Source organism: Ictalurus punctatus, unplaced genomic scaffold (assembly GCF_001660625.3).
Source record: "Ictalurus punctatus breed USDA103 unplaced genomic scaffold, Coco_2.0 tig00006670, whole genome shotgun sequence".
Classification (NCBI taxonomy): Eukaryota; Metazoa; Chordata; class Actinopteri; order Siluriformes; family Ictaluridae; genus Ictalurus; species Ictalurus punctatus.
The window spans coordinates 67,501-91,500 of NW_026521115.1; the positions used below are offsets into that span (position 1 = coordinate 67,501).

The window sequence follows — 24,000 nt, forward strand, 5'->3', positions numbered from 1 at the left end:
GAGAGAGAGAGAGAGAGAGACCTGGAGAGGAAACATCTGAATCTGAATGTTGAGTGTTTCTGAAGCGAGTGAGACTGAGAGAGAGCATGAGAGAGAGAGAGAGCTTCAACCAAGAGAAAAATAGGACAGAATAACAGTGTTCCCCCCTCCCTCCCTCTTTCTCTCTCTCTCTCGTTTCTTTCTCTCCCACCCAAAGATCAAACACCACTGTCTTAACTTAGAGTCTGAGTGAGAAATACAGAGAGAGAGAGAGAGAGAGAGAGAGAGAGAGAAGAGAGAAGAGGACAGGAAACAGAGGGTTGGATGAGACTAGCTGCACTCGTCCTCTCTCTCTCTCTCTCTCTCTCTCTCTCTCTCTCTCTCTCTCTCCGTACAGTGCGTTAGCGTGAGGAGTCTCAGCTTCTCCAGAGTCTCTATTTTTTCTCGCCGCTTGCAGAGGAACTGGACTCTTTTTCTAATGAAGTATTTTGGGGAAAAAAAACAAAACACAGAAAAAGACAATTAAAAAAATATTGTACAAAAAGAGAGCGAACTATTTTCAAACGCAGGAATGGGATCAGAGTTTACGAATCGGATATGATCACTGTTACCGAGTGGAGCTCATGATGTCCTTCCTTTTCTTGTGTTCGCTAACTTCGCTGAAACTCACAAGCTTACAGCGTACACACACACACACACACACACACACACACACACACACACACACACACACACACACACACACACACACAAGAGAAACAGATCACACTGGAGGAGGAGAGGAAAGAGGGACTGCAGTGAGTCTAACTGGTTTGCGTCACTTCCTGAATGGGTTTAAATAGTTTATGATAAGAAACATAATGTTGCCATGTTTTCTGTATATGTTGTGAATTTTGCACACACACACACACACACACACACACACACACACACACACGTGTGTGTCTGTGTGTCACTCACTCAGTGTGTATGTGTGTGTGTGTTTGTGTTTGGGTTAAATTAGTTGAACACAGGTGTAATTAAGTGTGTAAAAGAAACACATTCTTGGTGTGTGTGCGTGACAGGTGTGTGTGAGTGTGACAGGTGAGTGTGTGTGTGAGTGTGACAGGTGTGTGTGTGTGAGACAGGTGGGAGTGTGATGTGTGTGTGTGACAGGTGTGAGTGTGTGACAGGTGTGTGTGAGTGACAGGTGTGTGTGAGTGACAGGTGTGTGTGAGTGACAGGTGTGTGTGTGTGTGAGTGACAGGTGTGTGTGTGTGTGTGTAACAGGTGTGTATGAATGATAGGTGTGTGTGTGTGTGACAGGTGAGTGACAGGTGTGTGACATGTGACAGGTGTATGAGTGACAGGTGTGTGACATGTGTGAAGATGAAATTATAGTTATGAGCTCACACACTCTGTGGTTTGGTACGTGATGAGAGCTGCAGTCCTGCAGGTGGCGCTGTTACACTTCATACGCTACAGGAAGAAGGTTTCCGCTCCTCCATCCTGGATTGGATCGGTTTGGGAACACCTTGCTGGTTTCGACCAATCACAGGCGTGTAGTGTGTTAATCAGCTTCCGTACACGTGACACAGCAAGCGACGTTTCCGCAGGAAGAAACGTAACGCGCTGTGTCACGCTGTAGTGCAGACAAGGGGCAACGCCACCGTTTCCTTGTCATGTGACCTCCACTAGTCCATGATGGCGGAACTGATCGCAAGTTCATGTTTAACAGAGCTGCGTCGTGTACAAGCCACTCGAGAAAGTGTGTTCCACAGACACGCTCTGTTCTCAAAACAAACAAAATGTCGCAAATGATGTAAAGATCACGTGACATCATTTCCTTATTTAACACGGACACGTTAAACCCAGGAAACAACCACCCAATGGGAGGCAGAGCTTCAGGGCGGGGCCAATAACCAAAGAGTAGAATAGAGGGAGGAGCCGTGTGTGTGTGTGTGTGTGTGTGTGTGTGTGTGTGTGTGTGTGTGTGTGTGTGTGTGTGGTGCAAAACCAAATGTGTGTTGCCGTAACCCAACCTTTCAGCCTCTCCTTCATAAACACACACACACACACACACACACACACACACACACACACACACTCACTGAAGTGAAAAAAAAGACCACTGTATATTTTTATACAACTGTTCAGTTTGTGCGTCTGATATTCTCCTCCTAACCTTTGACCTTTGACCCAACAGTTTTTCTCGCACTGTAAATGATTTTAATATTCGGATTCAGCTATTCTGGGGGCAGGGCAGGGTCGGGTCAAATATATTATATATAAATAAATATATATATATATATATACTGAAATATATAAAATATAGCTTTATCTTTTGCTGTTTACATTTCACAGCATTTTTGGTGTTTGTGTTTTTATGAAAGACCTGTGTGCAGATCAAACAAGCCATATATGGACAGGTGTCTAAGGAGGCAAAAGGATCTGATTCATATATGTGCATATTGTATCACAGAGTTTATTAGCCAGCTAGCTAACCTGACAGAATTTCTATGTTAAATATACAAATCGTCACTGCTCATGCTAGTTAGCTAACATGCGCTACACTGACAGGATTTTAAATCATACTTTTAAATCTTCTTAACATTTACTACTAATGCTAGGTAACTGGCTAAAAAGTGCTAACAGGTGCTGACGGGATTTTTGAGCAGATTTTTAGGTCGTATTTATAAACAGTCAGAATCATAATTAGAGCTAGCCAGAAAGCTAGCATAAGTTAACATGAACCTGACAGGATTTCTAAATTATACTTATAAATGTTTACAACATTGGTAGCTGGCACTCAAACAGCTAATCTGACAGGATTAAATCCAATACTGACACATTTCTGTCATCTCCCCTGTTACCGCTAGCAGACACAAGCTAAACTGACGGGATTCGAAGCTAAATAATAAATGATCTTCTTCATTAATGCTAGCTAAGTAAGATAAGCTAACCTGACAGGATTTCTGAGGAAGTCATTTTCATAAATATTTATAATCTTCACTGTTAATGCTAGCTAGCTAATGTTATCACACTTGAAAGGGTTTATAAATCATATTAACAAGCGTGAGTAATCTTCCCTGCTGACACAAGACATGGTCTGCACACAGATCCTCCTCATACAGTGTGTGTGTGTGTGTGTGTGTGTGTGTGTGTGTGTGTGTGTGTGGTAAAGAAACACATTTTTATTTGAATTCACTCTGATTAATAAAATAATACCACAGGTGGGGCTGAAGGTCTGAGCACGCTAACATGCTAACATCCTGAAGTGTTGCCCGTGTCCCAAATTACAAAGTTGAGAAAATATGCAGAAAATCTGCACAAAAATATGTTCACCAGGAAAGAGAACAGTGTTTATAAGAGTCTGATTAGCCTGCTGTGCTATCCATGTGCTACAGAGGGAATAAGTGCTCCTGTGCAGTGCACTACAGGTGCAGTAGGCTGTGATTTGGGACACAGCCGCCTACAGCAGTATTGGATTGGTGTTGAAGTAAACACAGTGCTGTAGCTTTCAGACCTCTTGAGTGTTATTAAATATAAATAAATAAAGAGAAGTATATTTGTATTGTGAGATTATCATTTAAAAAAATCATAAACATATACTGCATTAGCATTAGCATCCTTTATTGGACTGTTAACACCAATCTGTGATAATTTTACATTTTATTATTTACAATTAAAATCATTTTTTACAGATTTTTTTTTATTATTATTATTCAGCTGAGACAGAAATCAATCCGAGCACAGGGCTGAGAATTCTGGGAAATATCGGTTAGCGTAGTGCTAACACACACACACACACACACACACACACACACACACACACACACACACACAGGGTGGTGTAACACAGTGTTTTGGATGATTCTGTGTGTTTATTCTTCACACTCAGTGATTTTATTTTCAGGGACTTGTGCATGACGTGTAATTTAATTTAATTTACATGCATTTATTGTCATTTATTTCTTTTCAGTTCTTTTTGTCCGCAGAAAAATAAAGGAACTTATTTAAAAAGAAAAAGAACTTGTGATTATTATTATTATATACTGAGCTCACTCTGCTCTTAGACTGTGTGTACAGAAATGAAAGGTTGTGTTGTTTGTGTTATGTTTTATCACATTTCTGACAGATTAGCATATCTACATTGCTAATTTTAGCTATCTAGTGATGTTAAGGCTAAAATGTTATGAGTGTCGTTTATCCCATGAGCTAGTTTAGCTAGTTTCTACCATTACTGAGAGAACTAACCAGCTAATAAAAACCTCCTGACACTCGAGCTGCAGCTACTGAAACTAAACTCACTTTAATCTCTCGGATTTCTGTGAGCGCTGAAGTCACATGACCTCAGCGCGGCTAAGCGCTGCTCTTATCACACTGTGATACAGAGATCTTTATTTAATGCTTGTCTGTTTTCTGTGCTAGCGTGTGAGCTAATTACTGACAGCTACTAGCGTTAGCCTAGAAATCAGTAACAAACACTGAAAGAACACACAGTAAATACACCAACTTTATTACACTGAATATGGCACAGTGTGATGTTTTTAGGAAATGATCTTCCTTATCATCACTATCATCATCTTTATCATCATCATCTTCTTCTTCATCATCATCTCCAGTTTCAGATTGTTTTACATTAAATGCTCACTGAAGAAAACAGAGCGACACATGATGGAGGAGATTTAGCACAGTGAGACCCTTCTCTCTTTTCTGTCTCACATCATATGTCTGTCTATCTATCTCTCACTGTCTGTCTGTCTGTCTGACTGGGATGGAGCACATCTCACTGGTCTGCACTACAGGGCTGGAGAGCGGTGAGTTTGACTCAGACGTTACTGTTACATGCAGATAGTTGAAGCTGTGATCAGTGATGTTCACGTTAATATTATACAGATCACACACAGTGTGTGTGTGTGTGTGTGTGTGCGTGTGTGTGTGTGTGAAAACAGCGGTGGTGAGACAGAGGAGTGATCTACACAGGATCTTTCTTCTCTCTCTGAGCGATTCGGCGGAGCTTCATCTCAGTCAGCTGGATGTAGCGGATCACGTTGGTATCTGTTTTAAACACACACACACACACACGATATTACAGAAAGACTGAAACACATATGTTTGAGTGTGTAACTGTGTGTGTTGTGACCTGTGGGTTCCTGTTTGTGGGACTCCTGCAGGTAGTGTAGGGCGGAGTTATAGTCTCCCAGGTGATAATAGGCCACGCCCGAGCGGTACAGAGCTTTAAAGTTCTCTCCCTCCTTCCTGAGAACCTTCAGACAATACTCCTTCACCCGCTCATAATTCACCAGCTCCATCTGTAACAGACACGCTGTACACACACACACACACACACACACACACACTCACACTCAGTCAAGAGTTACATAGTGATGTCATAGGTTAGGTGTGATGTCACGGTTACGCAGTGATGTCATAGTTTCGACGTCATGTAATGGTTACCAAGTCATGCCATGGTCTTGAGGTGTGTGTGTGTGTGTTGTACCCGCCAGGCTGTTGTAGCACTCAAGCTCCGCGCTCTCTGCCGCGCCCCGCTGCTCCTCCGTTAGCCCCGACCTGTTAGGGGATCTCGCGCTGACGTCAGCGTCCCCGAATCCGAGCGCGCGGCCCAGTCCTTTCATCTCGAGCAGCGCGCGGTGGTATTTACCGATGGCCTCGCGGTACTTCTTGTCCCGGTAACACTGCGTGCCCTGTGTCTTAAAGTCCAGCGCGCGCCTCAGCAGCTCGTCGGGCTCGCGCGCACCACCAGCGTGATGGTGATGATGGTGATGATGATGAAGATGATGATGATGATGGTGCTGGTTCTGCTGCTGATGCTGTTGAAGAGAACGGATCTCACGCGCGCGCACACCGGCGGAAAGCTGAGCGCGCGGTGGCGGCTGCCGCAGAGAGCCGGTAACGCCCTCCGGTGCGATCTTCCCTTCACACCCGGACCGGTCCAGACTCATCATCATCTCCGCTCCGTGTGTGTGTGTGTGTGTGTGTGTGTGTGTGTGTGTGTGTGTGTGTGTGTGTCCTTCCCTCCGGTTTATTCTCTCTGCAGCTCGCGCTCTTTCATCGTATCGTCATGTCTGTCCCGCGGGTTCCGGTGATTCTCCAAGAACCCGAACCCGAAGCGGTATAGTAATGTTTATTTCATTTCATGTCTCTGTGTCCTGGCGGAAAAGCAGCAGAACGACAGAACAGCTCGAGCTCAGGTTGGAGTGAGTCTCCAGCCAGAATCCCGGTTGTAAACCCCGCCCACATCTGGAGCACTAACTCCGCCCACATCGCAACTTACCATTAAATATAAGATAGAAATAAAATAAATAAATAAATCTCACAAATAAAATGAATATACGGGTATTATTATTATTATTATTATTATTATTATTATTATTATTGGATTCTATATATATTCCACCCTACAGCCCGTGCAGTGCACTTCAGTCCCCTCCGAAACTATTGGAACAGCGAGGCCAAGTCATGTGTTTTTGCTGTAGATTGAAGACATTTGGGTTTGAGCTCAAAAGATGAGAATGAGAAGAGAGTTTAGAGTTTTAGCTTTTATTTCCTATATTTATATGTCGATGTGTTAAACAACAAAGAACATATTTGTAGGTAAACTAAAATATTGGAACATGTGACTGACAGGTGTTTCTTGTTGGCCAGGTGTGTCCTGTTATATTGATTGTTCAAACAATAAATAGCTCTGAAAATCTACTCTCGGTTTGAGTCCTGGGTTTCACTTGTGGAGATTGCATTTGTTGCTAAAAAGGATAAACCAACGTGAAGATCAGAGAGATGTCTATGGGAGAAAAGCGAGCCGTTTTGAAACTGAGAAAAGATGGAAAATCAATCAGGGACACAAACATTGGGTATAGCCAATACAACAATCTGGAATGTCCTGAAAAAGAAAGAAACCGCTGGTGGACTGAGTAACAGAAACCGGACGGGTCGGCCAAGGAAAACAACAACAGCTGATGACAGACACATTGTGAGAGCTGTGAAGAAAAACCCAAAAACATCAGCCAGTGACATCACCAACAACCTCCACAGGGCAGGGGAGGTACATACAAGCTCATCTGTGGAACATGGTGGAGGTAGTGTCATGGCTTGGGCTTGCACGGCTGCTTCTGGAACATTCTCACTAATCTTTATTGATGATGAACTCATGATGGTAGCAGCAGAATGAATTCAGAAGTTTACAGAAACATTTTATCGCCAATTTACAGAAAAATGAATCAGGAGGAATTTCATCATGCGGCAAGACAACGATCCAAAACACACTTCCACCTCAACACAGGACTTCATCAGAGGGAAAAGTGGAAGGTTTTAGACTGGACAAGTCCATCACCAGACCTTCACCCAACTGATCAGCACCTCACCTCCTGAAGAGGAGACTGAAGGGAGAAACAAACAACACCTGAAAGACAACTAGCAGATAGAACATTAAACCTGCGGTGTGGAGTTTAACCGCTAGATGGCACTTACTCACTTCAATCGCCACCTACGACGTCATCACACCGCGACGCGTCACGCGGATGCTGTGCTGAAGGGCGCCGTGTACTGACTGTATCGTCTGAATGTCCTGAGGTGCAGGGTGAGCTACTGCTCTATTCTTTTATATTATACTAAATTAAATACACTTACATTTACATATTTGCGTTAAAATGTATTTTTAAAAAACCCGTAGATAAAAGAGGCGAAGTTAAGAGAAGCAGTGATGTGTAAGATCTAATAAAATCACTCACTTAAAGAATGAAATGATTAAACAGCGAGTTTCTGTATGAGACATCACTAACATGCACTTTTTAAAGATTTATATGTTTATTATTTCAGGTTTATAGTCAGATACACAGCGCACTTCTGTAAATTAATGAGGGATATAATATATTTACTATAAAGAATGCACTTCCGGGTACACATGCAGTTTATCACTTACTTATCAATATTATAGTGAAATAGTGTAAAACATAACGACATAATCATCAGAGTTACAGACTTTACACTTTACCTGTAACACAGCTGTGTGTTTTACCTGCACAGGTCCCTCCCCTCCCATTTCTCTACACTGTGTGTGTGTGTGTGTGTGTGTGTGTGTGTGTGTGTGTGTGTGTGTGAGTGATATTTCTCTACACTGTGTGGTGTTTGTGCAGCAGGTTCTCAGGGTGAAAATGTCAGTGGCGTCTCTGTGTCGTGCTTTCAGAGTCTTCTCTCTCAACTCCAGCATTCTTTCAGCTCCGGTTAGTACTGCTCTCTCTCTCTCTGTCTGTCTGTCTCTCTCTCTCTCTCTCTCTCTCTCTCTCTCTCTCTCTCTCTCTCTCTCTGTCTGTCTGTCTCTCTCTCTCTCTCTCTCTCTCTCTCTCTCTCTCTCTCTGTCTGTCTCTGTCTGTCTCTCTCTCTCTCTCTCTCTCTGTCTGTCTGTCTGTCTGTCTCACTGTCTCTATCTGTCTCACTTTCTCTGTCTGTCTGCCTCTCTCTCTCTGTCTCACTCTCTCTCTGTTTCTCTTGCTCTCTGTCTCACTGTCTCTCTCTCTCTCCCTCTCTGTCTCTCTCTCTCCTTCTCTGTCTCCCTCTCTGTCTCTCTCTCTCTCTGTCTCTCTCTGTCTGTCTCTCCCCCTCTCTGTGATTTGAGATAAATGATTAGTTATTATTATTAACTTAAACACCATGCTCATGTGTACATGTCTGTGTGTATATATATATATATATATATATATATATTTATTTTGTGTATGCTGTTTGTCCCCCCGTAGTTGCATACTCCCCTTGCTGTAAGAGGTGTGGTGGGCGTGACCCCCCTGCTGAGGCCACACCCCATTCGCTTCTTCAGCAGCACCGAGCCCCGCCCACAGAACAGGACACTGTGGAAGCAGACGGATAAATACACCGTCCGGCCAATCGGAGTCAAGAAGACCGGAGGGAGGGACTACACAGGTACACCTGTCTCACCTGTCTGCCTCACCTGTTACTCCTGTCTCTATCTGTGTCTCTCCCTTCTCTCCTTTGTGCGTGATGAGACAGTAAGACTGATATACACTCGCAGTCCAAGTGCATGACCCTGAACTAAAACTAATACAGCACTGCTCCTGATCTGCTCTAGGTAGTGCACTTCTTTAGGGAGTAGGGAACTAAATTGAAACAATCTAGCTAACTGCAGTACAGTGCAGTACATAGGGCATAGGGACCTTTAGAAGTGAACTCAGCATGTGCTCTGATGGTCATGTGCTAATCCACTGTGTGGCCTGTAGGGAAGATCCGGAGGCGGGGCATCGGGGGCGGCCACAAACAGAGGTACAGAATGATCGACTTCCAGCGGATGCGTTTCGAACCGGGGAAGGAGAAGGGCACTCAGATCGAGGAGAGAGTGATCGAAGTGCGCTACGACCCCTGCAGGTACGCATGCACGCACGCACGCACGCACACACACACACACACACGCGCACGCGCTCACACACACACACACACGCGCACGCACACACACACACACACACACACACACACACACAGAGTGTGTCAGATTAAAATCACAGTGCCCGTAGACAGACATAGAGACAGACGGGTATAAATAGTGCAGTGAGAATAAAGATGGTTTTTCCCTCAGGTCAGGTGACATCGCTCTGGTTGCCGGGGGAAACCGTAAGCGTTGGATCATCGCCACAGAGAACATGCAGGCTGGTGACCTGATTAAAAGCTCGTCTGTGATTGGTCGGATGGCTGTGTTAGCTAATGAGGGCGACGCCCACCCACTGGGAGCACTTCCTGTCGGAACTCTGATCAACAACCTGGAGCTCCAACCGGGGAGAGGAGCACAGTACATCCGCGCAGCAGGTGTGTGTGTAAACATTTGTGTAAGTCTTGCTAAACTCTGTTAGTACAGTAGTTCTGCGCTGTGTGTGAGAGAACCCTGCTAAACTGTGTGTGTGTGTGTGTGTGTGTGTGTGTGTGTAGGGACGTGTGGAGTTCTCCTGCGTAAAGTAAATGGAACTGCAATCATTCAGTTGCCTTCAAAACAGCAGATCCAGGTAAGCACGTCCCATGCTCAGTCACGACACATATCTGCTCTCTGATTGGTCTGGTACAGAATTATCTGCTAGAGGGTACTGTCTGTTTCTGTTATTCTGTCCCTCTGTCTCTCTGTCCCTCTGTCTGTCTGTCTCTCTCTCTCTCTGTCTGTCTGTCTCTCTCTCTCACTGTCTGTCTGTTTCTCTCTGTGTGTCTGTTTAATAAATCAAGTTTTTGGACTGTTTGGGCTCTAATATCTATCTCCCTCCCTCTCTCTCTCTCCCTCTCTCTCTCTCTCTCTCTCTCTCCCTCTCTCTCTCTCGCTCTCTCTCTCTCTCTCTCTCTGTGTCCCTCTCTGCACCTGTCTGTCTGCAGGTGTGTGAGACATGCGTAGCGACAGTGGGTCGCGTGTCGAATGTAGACCATAATAAGCGTGTGATAGGGAAGGCAGGGAGAAACCGCTGGTTCGGGATCAGACCCTCAAGTGGACTGTGGAAGAGGAAGGGTGGGTGGGCGGGGCGTAAGATCAGGCCCCTCCCCTCACTGAAGAGTTATGTCAACGTGTCATCTGTCTCTGTACAGCCCTAATACACACCTGTGTGTGTGTGTGTGTGTGTGTGTGTGTGTGTGTGTGTATAAAAGGTTAATAAACAGGACAGTTCTGTAGTGAGACAGTTGAATTCTCTCAATGCTGCACACACACTTCACCCTCGCCGAGTGTAACACACACCGTCTGTGTACAAACCATGACCGTAAAATTCCTCAGTAACCAGTTACAGGTGATGAAGGTGAAGATGATGGAGTGCGTTTCCACACCTGTTCTTTATCACTTTTATACAGCGATTAAATCAAACCTCAGTCGTGCAGCGGAGGCCTTCACACTCCAACACCTTTATTCACTTCTCAGGAGCAAAGCCAGAGTCTCAGTCGGAGGAAAACACCTGAAAGGAGAGACGTTACCACACACACACACACAGACACACACGTACGTTTCTGTACCAGACGAGTGAGAAGAGCGAGAGCCGAGGTTCTGCTGGTTAGAGGAAGAAGGGAAGAGGAAAAGAAAATGAAGTGACTGAAGGGTTATTAAACTGTTAACACTCTTTTCATCTGAACATCACCAGATCAGAGTCTGATTATTAGTCTGATTATTAATTGTCTGAGAGATGCAGAAATGAATTGATTTGATGTAGGAATGATGCAGGAAACACCGCGAGATCCAAACCTCTGAGATCCACTGACATTCTGGAACTTGTTCTTATGTAAAACTGGAGAGAAACCGAAATGTGTGAAAAATGTCAAATAAAGAAGTAAAGTTGAAGATTCTGCTCTGTTTCTGGTTTAAATGTCAGTAAATGTGTGTGATCTTGATCATGTGACCATGTTCTAACTCCTTTATACTGTAGATCAGATTTTCCTCGTCTGATCTCTTCCACTGAAGCGTGTGATTAGATGTCACTGATGGATCTGATCTAACATCAGCTTTTACTCTTCGAGTGGAGTCTCGAGATCGAGTGTGCGCTGTGTTTAAAGTGAAAGAGGAACGAACTGAGACGTGCTTGAAGTTTTTAGAATTTTCTACATTTCTGCATAAATCTGAGAGAAAAATATTATACTCGCTCATTTATTTATTGAGGAAAATGATATATTACAGATCTGTGAGGGGTAAAAGTATGTGCACCTTTGCTTTCAGTATGTGGTGTGACTCCTTGTGCAGTAATAACTGCAGATAAAGGTTTGGGGTAAGTGTCGATCAGTCCTGCACATCGTCTCGGAGGAGTTTTATCCCGTTCCTCAGTACAGAACAGCTTCAGCTCTGGGGTGTTGGTGTGTTTCCTCACATGAACTGCTCGCTTCAGGTTCTTCCACAACATTTCTACTGGATTAAGGTCGGGACTTTGACTCGGCCGTTCCAAAACATTCACTTTATTCTTCTTTAAGCGTTCTTTGGTAGAGCGACTCACGTGTTTAGGATCGTTGTCTTGCTGCATGACCCACTTTCTCTTCAGATTCAGTTCATGGACAGATGTTCTGATGTTTCGGTATCATTCACAATTCATTGTTCCATCAGTGATGATCAGTGATGGCGAGTCGTGGACTCATGAACATTAACATTAGCCAATGTGAGAGAGGACTTTAGATGCTTAGAATTTACCCTGGGTTCCTCTGTGACCTCGTGGACTGTTACATGTCTTGCTCTTGGAGTGATCTTTGTTGGTTTTGAATTTCCTCCATTTCTACACAATCTGTCTGACTGTGGATTGGTGGAGTCCAAACTCTTTAGAGATGGTTTTGTGAACTTTTCCAACCTGATGAGCTTCAACAATTATTTTTCTGAGGTCCTCAGAAATCTCATTTGTTCATATCATGATACACTTCCACAGACACGTGTTGTGAAGATCGGACTCTGATAGATCCCTGTTCTTTAAATAAAACAGACCGCTCAATCACTCACACCTGATCATCATCCCACTGACTGAAAGTTGACTAGAGGTTCACATATTTTTGTCTCATGTTTATGTGGGTTCTCTTTATTTACTTTAGGAGTTGTGTGAAAATCTGATGATGTTTTAGATCTTATTTGTGCAGAAATGTAGAAAATTCTAAAGGGTTACTGACACTAATATAATCCGTAATGAAAGATTTTGTATTGGATTATAAAAGCACGTGTGCAGTTTTGCTCTTCAGGAAGCCACAGTGCTGAAGTTCGTCTCTTTATCCTGCAGTTTATTTGTGAAGTCAGAAAACTGTAGAGTGATGATGAGGAGCTCACTTAGACACCAGGGGGCGCTGTGACACCTCTCTTTCATTCACAGCAATAAACACTGCACAATCAAATCTCTCTCTCTCTCTCTCTCTCTCTCTCTCTCTCTGGTGAGACTCGACTCTGTTCAGTTGATTGATTGTGGATATAAACCCGTCTCTCACTCCTGACCTGTGTGTGTGTGTGTGTGTGTGTGTGAGTGTAAGAGAGAGAGAGTTAGTTCTTGGCTGTGTTCCAATCCTATTTTTAACACTTTCCTTCATCCACTTCCCCCAGGATGAATCCTATTGGCTGCCATCTTAAGTGTGGTTGTAAAAGTCTGTCAGCTTGAGTGAAGCTGATGAGGATCAAATGTCAGGAGCAAAATTATTTACAGACAGAGAGAGAGAGAGAGAGAGAGAGAGACAGAGAGACAGAGAGACAACATCTGGCACAGCAAATGGTTCAAAAATATAATGAATAAGAAAGCAGGTGATTCGATTCCATAATTACCCACAATCCCCCAACACACAGAAACCAAGTGTGTACCATTTCCTTTGTTATTTATTGTGTGTGTGTAGAACACTACCTTTCTTTCTCTCTCTCTCTCTCTCTCTCTCTCTCTCTCTCTCTCTCTCTCTCCCCTCTCTCTCTCTCTTTCTCACACACACACACACACACACACTTTAAGCCAGTTTAACCTTCATTGGTGTGTTTTTTTTTTTTTTTTAAACAGATAGAGAGACAGACAGGTGGAGAGACAGACAGGTGGAGAGACAGACAGGTGGAGAGACAGACAGAGAACCTGGAGAGAAAATTATAATAAACAGCATCATTATGGAGGTGAGAGTAACGGAATTCATACAAAAGACAAAACTGGATTCCCTCAGGACACACACACACACACACACACACACACACACACACACACACACACCTTATAAACACACATTTAATACACATCCTGGATCCTGAGCCGCTGATCAAAACTGAGAATAGCCGAGTGTGTAATCAGCGTTCTGCTTCTGAGCTCTTCACGGTTCCCACAGCAACACACACTTCATTTTGATCACCTCCTGGAGACTAGAACCCAATAACAGCTCGGTTCTGTTCTCATTTATTCATTTATACTCATCATGCTCAGAAAAAAAGGTTCTTCAGTGGTTCTCTGGATAATTAAGGGTTCTTTAGTTTTCTCAAAAGGGAACATTCTCTGTATAGGCTTCTTATTCTAACTGTGTGTGTGAATTATTCTCTTTGCTCAGTGTGAGAGGAAAAACATCAGGATTGAAATTAAAGAGGGAAAAAAAATCACAAACAAGTCACAGATGAAGTGAGCTAATTAGGAAACACACACACACGCGCCCAGAAACGTGGAAAAGTGTTAGAGGTCATGTGACTATTGCGGCATAAATAATTAAAAGCTCACAGTAAACAACCGATCTACTTGTCTGTCTGTCTGTGTGTCTCTCTCTGTAAATCTGTATCTCTCTCTCTCTCTCTGTGCATCTGTCTGTCTCTCTCTCTGTGTATCTGTCTGTCTCTCTCTCTGTTTATCTGTCTGTGTGTCTCTCTCTGTGTATCCTTCTGTGTGTCTCTCTCTCTGTATATCTGTCTGTGTGTCTCTCTGTGTATCTGTCTGTGTGTCTCTCTCTGTGTATCCTTCTGTGTGTCTCTCTCTCTGTATATCTGTCTGTGTGTCTCTCTGTGTATCTGTCTGTCTCTCTCTCTGTGTATCCTTCTGTGTGTCTCTCTCTCTGTATATCTGTCTGTGTGTCTCTCTGTGTATCTGTCTGTCTCTCTCTCTGTGTATCCTTCTGTGTGTCTCTCTCTCTGTATATCTGTCTGTGTGTCTCTCTGTGTATCTGTCTGTGTGTCTCTCTGTATATCTGTCTGTGTGTCTCTCTCTGTTCCACGCAGTAAAATAAAGTAACACTACAGTCTCTGTAGCGCCTCTTCTGGTTCACACGCTTATAGTCACAGGTGACTCTGTTCCCCAGGAACTGAAATATGCAAATCAGCCCAGCCATGTCCCCGCCCACTGATGATCACGGCCCTGGTTATAAATATAAATATAAATACCCCCTCCCCCCACAGGTCTGTCGTGTGGTTCAGTGCTGCAGTGTGTGAATAAGGTATGAATTAACGAGTTGATGTTCTGCCCGAGTGATCAGCGTCTGGACTCTAAACTCCTCCACACTTTACCTGTTTTTCTGAGAGTTAGTGTTAAGCAGCCAGAAACAAACTTTCTGGTTACCATGACAACAGCGGCGAATAAAATTAAAACCCCAGTCTTTATGGACCACTTCAAATAAAGCGTTACTCAAATCTCTGCTTTCTCATGTGATACTATTAAACTATTAAAGCCTGACATAAAATATATTTACTTTAAAATATGTAATATAGAGATGAATATGTTTTAATGCAAAGTTTAAGGTTAAATTCTATAGACTGAATCAAAGATGTGCACTGATTCACTCTGATTCATGCTAATTCACTCTGATTCAATCTGATTCACTTTGATGCAATCTGATTCACTTTAATTCACTCTGATTCATTTTGATTCACTCTGATTCACTCTGATTTATTCTGAATCACTCTGATTCACTCTGATTCATTCTGATTCACTCTGATTCACTCTGATTCATTCTGATTCACTCTGATTAACCTGGTTCACTGACGCTTTGATTCATTCTTACTCATTCTGAGTGACTTTGATTCACTCTGATTCATTGTGGCACTCTGTGAGAGAAAAATAGAGACAGAGAGATAGAAAGTGAGACACAGATTCATCGTCCAGCCTGCAGTGTTTGAGAATGATATCAGTGACTCATATGACAGAATTGCTATCATCTTACACACATACACATACACACACACACACACACACACACACACACACACACACACACACATTTTTTCTCTTGTTCTTTCATCTCTCTCGCTCTGAGACTCAGACTGATGGAGAGATAAAAAAGGTCAAATTTTGACGAATGCAATTGTGGACATTTTAGAAATGCAATGAATGCAAATAAACAAACAAAGAAATAAATAAAGCTGGCATGTTTGCTGTCACTGAGGTGAGAGATTGCGTGAAAGATTTCTGATTCCTCAGTGTGATATTGAACACACCACACCGTCAGGGCCGTATTTATCCCGTCTGTGGATGCACGTCTTTTACACTCGTTCTTACTGGTGAAGTTTTATGTGTGTATTATAATGAAGAACTGCAGACCTCGGCAAACTATTGTTGTTGAAATTTTACTGGACTTTTTATTTCTTCACAGCAGTATAATCTTCTGTAGATTGATTGAGTAGTTGATTGAGTTTTTTGGCCGTAAGCCGGTGGTGTCAAACTCTAACTCTGTCTGACCCCAAAGTGCCAGAATCTAATGGTAGTAATATTTATAACCTTATTTAATGTATTCTATGGTTTAACACCACTAACCCCTGAAACTACAGTGGGACATTTCTAGTGAAAAAGAAATGATTTAATTATATGCACTATTAGATTATAGCAGCTATTACACTCATTATAGCGATGCATTCCTGTGTTTAATCACATTTTATTTTCTCTGAGCTGCTGTGATGAGAAACGAGATGAGACGACAAGCTTCTTGTGCTCAGGACTGTGAGGAATCTTAGAACAGAGTGAATCTGGAGTCTCCGGTTGTGTTGTTTACGATCGACACTGACACGGCAACGTCTAACGTTTGTTTTTCAGTGTTGGGCTGAAAACGTTAGCACAGGTGTTCGTTTATATTAATAGCTACTGACTCATTTTCCTCGAAGTTTATTATAACGAGGCACACAGTCTGACGCTTTTCTCCAGCTTACTAAAAGGAGCTTTGACAGTGTTCTTACACAGCTGATGAACATCACTGATGCTCATGCTCGGGAGCTTCAGGCGTAAAACAGGAGCTGGAAGCATGAGCGGTGTTGTAGTTAGAACGTAGGGATGTCACGAGAACCAATACTTCAGTACCAAATCGGTACCAACATTCTTAAAATGTGACGGTACTTGTTTTTCTGCAGTAGCGTTTGTACCGTTAGTAATGAAGGTAACGAGGTTGCAATTCTTCCGGACCTGATGGGGGCAGCAAATACACGCAAGTGTTTTAGTCGGTCCACAAGGGTTGAAGAAGAACAACAACAACTACAAGCACATGGGGAAAAACTACAGAAGTTTAGCTCCGCCCCGACTCGTTCAGAGGAAATGTGGTATGGAATATAGAAATACTTCACATTCGAGGCGGAGGACAACAAACATATAACTGATGTTGTGAAGCCGGTGTGCAGCCGATGCTATCATTCATTTCAGACACAGCGAGGACACACCTGGAATTTGGTGAAGCAGCTGAAAGACGGTGCTGTGTTATGTTTGTTTGAGGCAGCTGCATTGTGGTGTGAAACCAGCGAACGTTACGCTCCATGTAATGTTAGATATTAATGTTATTAATATTAATGTTAGCTATAATGTTAGCTAGTAATGATGGACAGGTAGGTATTTGTTAACAACGCTAACGCATTGCAGTGTTATAAACTACCTCCTAATGTTCCTCCATCATCTCCCTCCAGCCCGGGTCCTGTCAGAGACATGTAGCCTCATGTCGCTCATAATTATTCACATGTTCATGCTTTAATAAATCTCTCTGTCCTGACACCAAATCAGTGAAACCAAAAAGTGAATTTAAACTAATGCTTGCATTCAGAGTATAAGGGGTGTGTGTGTGCGCGCACCTGTGAATGGTAAATGGTCTGCACTTATATAACGCTTTTATCCAAAGCGCTTTACACTGTGTCTCATTCACCCATTCACACTCACACACCAGTGGTAGCAGAGCTGTCACGCAAGGCGCTAACTTACCACCGGAGCAACTTGGGGTTCAGTGTCTTGCCCAAGGACACTTCAGCATGTGGAGTCACGTGGGCCGGGAATTGAACCACCAACCCTGTGGTGGTTAGTGGACATCCCACTCTACCACCTGAGCCACAGCCGCCCTGTGTGTGTGCGTACGCGTTTAGAAGTGCTGCACCTCCATTGTAGACAGTGTCAGACAGTGTTTGATAACTAAAATACCCCCCCCCCTCCCTCTCTCTCTCGCTCTCTCTTTTTTTGCCAGTATTAGCCAGAGGAGGATGTCCTCCAGGAGAGTTTTTAATTTGATTTTTTAAATTTTATTTTTACACCACACCGTGGTATCGACTTTGGTATCGAGTATCGTGTACTTTTGGTGGTATCGGTACCGACTACTAGATTTTTGTTATCGTGACATCCCTAGTAGAACGTGGAAGTGTTTGAAAGCTTCTGGCCAGATATCTTCACTATAAGCTGAGAGACGTGGAGGTGAGCGGCGCTGGCGCTGCTGCAGGTTACTGCTGTAAGAAGAAAAGAAAAGTAGATCAGCATGTTACTATTCTTTTTTTCACTGGAGCTGTTATAAAGGTATTTTATGGGAATGTTATTAATATGTCCAGATTGTTTGATGATAGATTATGCTTTTAAAATGTTGATATTTATCCTCCTCAAACCGTAAGTAGTTCCTGACGTCACGTACTGCTGAATTGATTTTAGACGTTGGTGTGGATTTCATTAAACGCAGCACACAGGTGTTGATTTGAAGCAGCGTTTGGACACTGAGATCTCTGAGCTCACGGTACATCAGCGCTCGCTGTTCCACACGGAGGACTCCAGATGGTGTGGAGTGTAGAGGTGGAGACTCGAGACACTCCGCCATCTCAGTATTCATAAGTTCATGTGGCCTGAGAGGCGAGCTGTCGTCTGATGACTTTATTTGATAACGGGGTCCTAAAGAGTCTTGAGGTGAGGGTTAGGGGGGCGTAGGGTATATTTAAGGAATGTTTGCACCCCCTAAATCCACACAGACACCTGTAGAGAAAAGGGGTCGAGTCATCGGTGTGGTGGTGATGGATGGGTGAGGCTGATATAGGGGTGTGGCCATCTGAGAGGTGGCGATATAGGGGTGAGGGGAATAGAGAGGCAGAAATAGAAGCAACAGAGGAGCAGAGAGAGAGGGACAGGGTCACGAGGCAGGTAGAGACAGAGGGGTGGAGCTGTCAGAAGGGTATAGAGAGAGTGCGGTGGGGCAATCGGAGGGATGGACATACAGGGGTGGGGTCACTGTGTAGAAACGGCGTGATCACATGTGGAAGAAATACCTTCAGTCTAGAACCCTAAAGTGCTCTTCAGCTTGTCCTTTTGGAAGAACCCTTACAACAGACCGGTTCCCCTTCAGAAAACGCAAAACAGTAAAAGAGCTTCTGCAGAGCCTTGTTCTCAGTGTGTGAGGGTCCGTGTGCTAATCTGTGGTTTCTGTGCTCCGTGTTTTTCTTCTGTTTGATCCTGACTGTGTTCCAGTTCTCTCTGTGGGCTCTGTCCCAAATCACACAACACCACTGTGGACTTCAAACAGCATTAAAACCACAAGAACCTCACACAGGTGGTGTTCTCCTGTTTAATGCATCAATGTGTTGGTTTGGGACACAGCCATGACCTTGGCCAGTTGTCAAGGTAACCTGGGAAACCTGGATTGTGATGGCTACTGAACACTACTGACAGAGAGAGAGAGACAGAGAGAGAGACAGAGAGAGAGAGACACAGATGATGGAGCGAGGAGTTTGGAAGAAGAAGAATAAGTAATAAGTGTAAAACACACTGAATTCACATAATTTTAATTAATTCTAAAGATTTTTTATTAATGGGATCGAATCGAGAGCTCTGCCACACACACACACACACACACACAGGCTAGTAAAATGGTTAATTCCATATATAACTGTAAATAATAGTGAATAAAGGCACCTGTGCTACATTTGACTCAGTTTGATCAAAAAGGTCGTTAGCAGAGACGCTCGTTAGCGCCAACGTCCTCGTTATCACTGAAACTTCTCGTAGCACTCAGATTTCTTCCTAACGAGCCAAAAATCTCCAGAGCACTAAAATACTCCTAACGACAGCCAGAATTACTGCCACACCACAGACCATTAGTCTGTACATTCTGATCATCGAGCTACTCTCTGTTAGTGAAATTAAATGTTTATTTACACTGTGATTCTTAGTATAATTAAATATGCACATATTAAACCTATGTGAAGATTGTGCTTGTTTACGCTGTGATTGTTAGCAAGATTAGTAGTTTGTTGCAAAGCCGACGTTCAGATGTTTACGGTAGGAAGTACTTAGCTTTTAGCAGCATTGTGGTTGAGTTCTGGTCACTTCCAGAAAATCATCTTCAGTTCCCCGAGGTTACGAGGATCCCTTTGATGGACCCACAGTTTCAAAATCCTTCAGAAATGTTGGCTTGGGTTCGGGTCAGGTGATCGACTCCACTCAGTGTGTTTCAGCTCAATGTCTTCAGAAACTTCTGAGATTAAATTCTCCTCTAATATCATATGTACATATTAAATATCATGACACAGATTTAACACACACACCTTATTCAGTATTTTCACCATGTGTTATTATAACTGTGTACATTACTATGATACTGGACTACTGTGTAATTAGTAATATAGTGCACTATCTAGGGAACAAGCTGTGGATTTAGACATTGCAGCACACCTGAGCATGTCTTTATGGAGATTCTCCACTGCAAAACACACACACATACACAAAATGCCATAAATGCCATAAAAAAATGCCATAAACACACAATTTGCTATATAGACCATGTGAATGGACCAGCGTCACATTCCCCTCACTATCCTCTGTGGATGTGTCCTAAACAACAACACTTAATCCCTAGAAATGTCAGGAATCAAAAGGAAATACAGTGTTTACAATAATAGCTTTTATGTTTAAAAAATGTGTTTTTCCAAACGACACACACACACACACACACACACACACACAGAATTGTTATATTATTCTCTCCAGCCTTGGATGCAGTTTAAGCTTCAACCTTCTTCAGCTCGAGGAGTTTTATCGGCTTTTCATTTCAGAAGAGTGCAGCATAAACACACAAACACACACAAACACACACACACACACACACACACACACAAACACACAAACACACGCACACTCACACATACATACACACACACACAAACAAGCACACACACATGCACAGAGGAAAAGGAAGATCTAGGTCGACTCAGCTGTCTCCTGCGCAGTGACAGACAACTACTTCAGCTCCAGTGAAATTTCTGCTGCTTTAATCAGTTACTGCTATTCAATTTACTCATAAAGCAGATCAGCCTCCTTTCCTTTCAACTCTGTCTATCTGACCATCACACACCATCACACACCATCACACACCATCACACACCGTAACACACCGTCACACACCATCACATACCATCACACACCGTCACATATTATCACATACCATCACATACCATCACTCACCATCACACACCATCACACACCATCACACACCATCACATACCATCACACACCGTAACACACCGTCACACACCATCACGCATCATCACGCACCATCACACACCATCACATACCATCACACACCGTCACACACCATCACACATCATCACGCACCATCACACACCATCACACACCATCACACACCATCACATACCATCACACACCGTAACACACCGTCACACACCATCACGCATCATCATGCACCATCACATACCATCACATACCATCACACACCGTCACACACCATCACATATCATCACACACCATCACATACCATCACACACCGTCACACACCATCACATATCATCACATATCATCACACACCATCACATACCATCACACACCATAACACACCGTCACACATCATCACGCACCATAACATATCATCACACACCATAACACACCGTCACACACCATCACATATCATCACACACCATAACACACCGTCACACACCGTCACACACCATCACATATCATCACATATCATCACACACCATCACATACCATCACACACCATCACACACCGTCACACACCATCACATACCATCACACACCGTCACATATTATCACATACCATCACATACCATCACTCACCATCACACACCATCACACACCATCACATACCATCACACACCGTAACACACCGTCACACACCATCACGCATCATCACGCACCATCACACACCATCACATACCATCACACACCGTCACACACCATCACACATCATCACGCACCATCACACACCATCACACACCATCACATACCATCACACACCATCACATACCATCACACACCATCACACACCATCACACACCATCACACACCGTAACACACCGTCACACACCATCACACACCATCACACACCATCACACACCGTAACACACCGTCACACACCATCACATACCATCACACACCGTCACATATTATCACATACCATCACATACCATCACTCACCATCACACACCATCACACACCATCACACACCATCACATACCATCACACACCGTAACACACCGTCACACACCATCACGCATCATCACGCACCATCACACACCATCACATACCATCACACACCGTCACACACCATCACACATCATCACGCACCATCACACACCATCACACACCATCACATACCATCACACACCGTAACACACCGTCACACACCATCACGCATCATCATGCACCATCACACACCATCACATACCATCACACACCGTCACACACCATCACATATCATCACACACCATCACATACCATCACACACCGTCACACACCATCACACATCATCACATACCATCACACACCGTCACACACCATCACATACCATCACACACCATAACACACCGTCACACATCATCACGCACCATAACATATCATCACACACCATCACATACCATCACACACCGTCACACACCATCACATATCATCACACACCATCACATACCATCACACACCGTCACACACCATCACACATCATCACATACCATCACACACCGTCACACACCATCACATACCATCACACACCATAACACACCGTCACACATCATCACGCACCATAACATATCATCACATATCATCACACACCATCACATACCATCACACACCATAACACACCGTAACACACCGTCACACACCATCACATATCATCACACACCATCACATACCATCACACACCATAACACACCGTCACACACCATCACATACCATCACACACCATAACACACCGTCACACATCATCACACACCATAACACACCGTCACACACCATCACACATCATCACATACCATCACACACCATCACACACCATCACACACCATCACATACCATCACACACCATAACACACCGTCACACACCATCACACATCATCACATATCATCACACACCATAACACACCGTCACACACCATCACACATCACATACCATCACACACCATCACACACCATCACACACCATCACACACCATCACATACCATCACACACCGTCACACACCATCACACATCATCACGCACCATAACATATCATCACACACCATAACACACCGTCACACACCATCACATATCATCACACACCATAACACACCGTCACACACCATCACTCATCATCACACACCATAACACACCATCACACACCATCACATACCATCACATACCATCACACTCCATCACTCATCAGCACATATCATCACACACCATCACACACCATCACACACCATCACACACCATCACATACCATAACACACCATCACACACCATCACACATCATCACATACCATCACACACCGTCACACACCATCACATATCATCACACACCATCACATACCATCACACACCATAACACACCGTCACACACCATCACATATCATCACACACCATAACATATCATCACACACCATAACACACCGTCACACACCATCACACACCATCACATATCATCACATACCATCACACACCATCACACACCATCACATACCATAACACACCGTCACACACCGTCACACACCATCACATATCATCACGCACCATCACATACCATCACACACCATAACACACTGTCACACACCATCACATATCATCACGCACCATCACATATCATCACACACCATAACACACCGTCACACACCATCACACACCATCACATATCATCACATACCATCACACACCATCACACACCATCACACACCATCACTCATCATCACATACCATCACACACCATCACACACCATCACATATCATCACACACCATAACACACCGTCACACACCATCACACACCATCACATATCATCACATACCATCACACACCATCACATACCATCACTCATCATCACATACCATCACACACCTTAACACACCATCACATACCATCACACACCATCACATACCATTAC

General features: G+C 43.7%; 4 protein-coding genes across 9 annotated transcripts in view; 3 read left to right on the forward strand and 1 right to left on the reverse strand.

Moving 5' to 3' along the window:
* slc8a3 (solute carrier family 8 member 3) overlaps window positions 1-2,048 on the forward strand; it is a 24,319-nt gene extending 22,271 nt beyond the window's left edge. For all 5 annotated transcript variants that reach the window (XM_053679293.1, XM_053679294.1, XM_053679291.1 and 2 more), the window contains one exon: window positions 1-2,048. This exon is cut by the window's left edge and continues 578 nt beyond it. The gene's annotated coding sequence lies outside the window, so the exon portion shown is untranslated.
* A 2,414-nt stretch (window positions 2,049-4,462) lies between these two features.
* On the reverse strand, window positions 4,463-6,197 carry LOC108262938 (tetratricopeptide repeat protein 9A). The gene is made up of 3 exons (XM_017463286.3): window positions 5,462-6,197; window positions 5,105-5,287; window positions 4,463-5,019 (listed from the first exon to the last, which is right to left on the reverse strand). The coding sequence occupies exons 1-3, from the start codon at window positions 5,928-5,930 to the stop codon at window positions 4,937-4,939; spliced, it is 735 nt and encodes a 244-aa protein (XP_017318775.1). The 5' UTR covers window positions 5,931-6,197; the 3' UTR covers window positions 4,463-4,936.
* Window positions 6,198-7,468: 1,271 nt separating this feature from the next.
* On the forward strand, window positions 7,469-10,586 carry mrpl2 (mitochondrial ribosomal protein L2). 2 transcript variants are annotated; one of them, XM_017464744.3, is made up of 7 exons: window positions 7,469-7,558; window positions 8,005-8,201; window positions 8,715-8,895; window positions 9,210-9,354; window positions 9,563-9,789; window positions 9,910-9,983; window positions 10,339-10,586. In XM_017464744.3, the coding sequence occupies exons 2-7, from the start codon at window positions 8,133-8,135 to the stop codon at window positions 10,549-10,551; spliced, it is 909 nt and encodes a 302-aa protein (XP_017320233.1). In that variant the 5' UTR covers window positions 7,469-7,558; window positions 8,005-8,132; the 3' UTR covers window positions 10,552-10,586. The 2 variants fall into 2 exon arrangements, with proteins under 2 accessions (XP_017320233.1, XP_053535271.1); XM_053679296.1 differs by having other exon boundaries at window positions 7,478-7,558; window positions 8,118-8,201.
* Window positions 10,587-13,445: 2,859 nt separating this feature from the next.
* LOC108263235 (transmembrane protein 121) overlaps window positions 13,446-24,000 on the forward strand; it is a 31,060-nt gene continuing 20,505 nt past the window's right edge. Inside the window, exon 1 of the mRNA XM_053679297.1 lies at window positions 13,446-13,549. The gene's annotated coding sequence lies outside the window, so the exon portion shown is untranslated. The remainder of the gene's footprint in view (window positions 13,550-24,000) is intronic.

What these genes read in the sequence shown, in the direction of transcription:
- mrpl2 (XM_017464744.3), top strand. Translation starts at nt 8,133, where the DNA reads ATGTCAGTGGCGTCTCTGTGTCGTGCTTTCAGAGTCTTCTCTCTCAAC. An exon ending in CGGAGGGAGGGACTACACAG is followed by an intron (nt 8,896 to 9,209) that starts GTACACCTGTCT and finishes TGTGGCCTGTAG; the next exon opens with GGAAGATCCGGAGGCGGGGC. An exon ending in CTTCAAAACAGCAGATCCAG is followed by an intron (nt 9,984 to 10,338) that starts GTAAGCACGTCC and finishes GTCTGTCTGCAG; the next exon opens with GTGTGTGAGACATGCGTAGC.
- LOC108262938 (XM_017463286.3), bottom strand. Translation starts at nt 5,930, where the DNA reads ATGATGATGAGTCTGGACCGGTCCGGGTGTGAAGGGAAGATCGCACCG. An exon ending in GTGCTACAACAGCCTGGCGG is followed by an intron (nt 5,288 to 5,461) that starts GTACAACACACA and finishes GTGTGTGTACAG; the next exon opens with CGTGTCTGTTACAGATGGAG. An exon ending in CCACAAACAGGAACCCACAG is followed by an intron (nt 5,020 to 5,104) that starts GTCACAACACAC and finishes TGTTTAAAACAG; the next exon opens with ATACCAACGTGATCCGCTAC.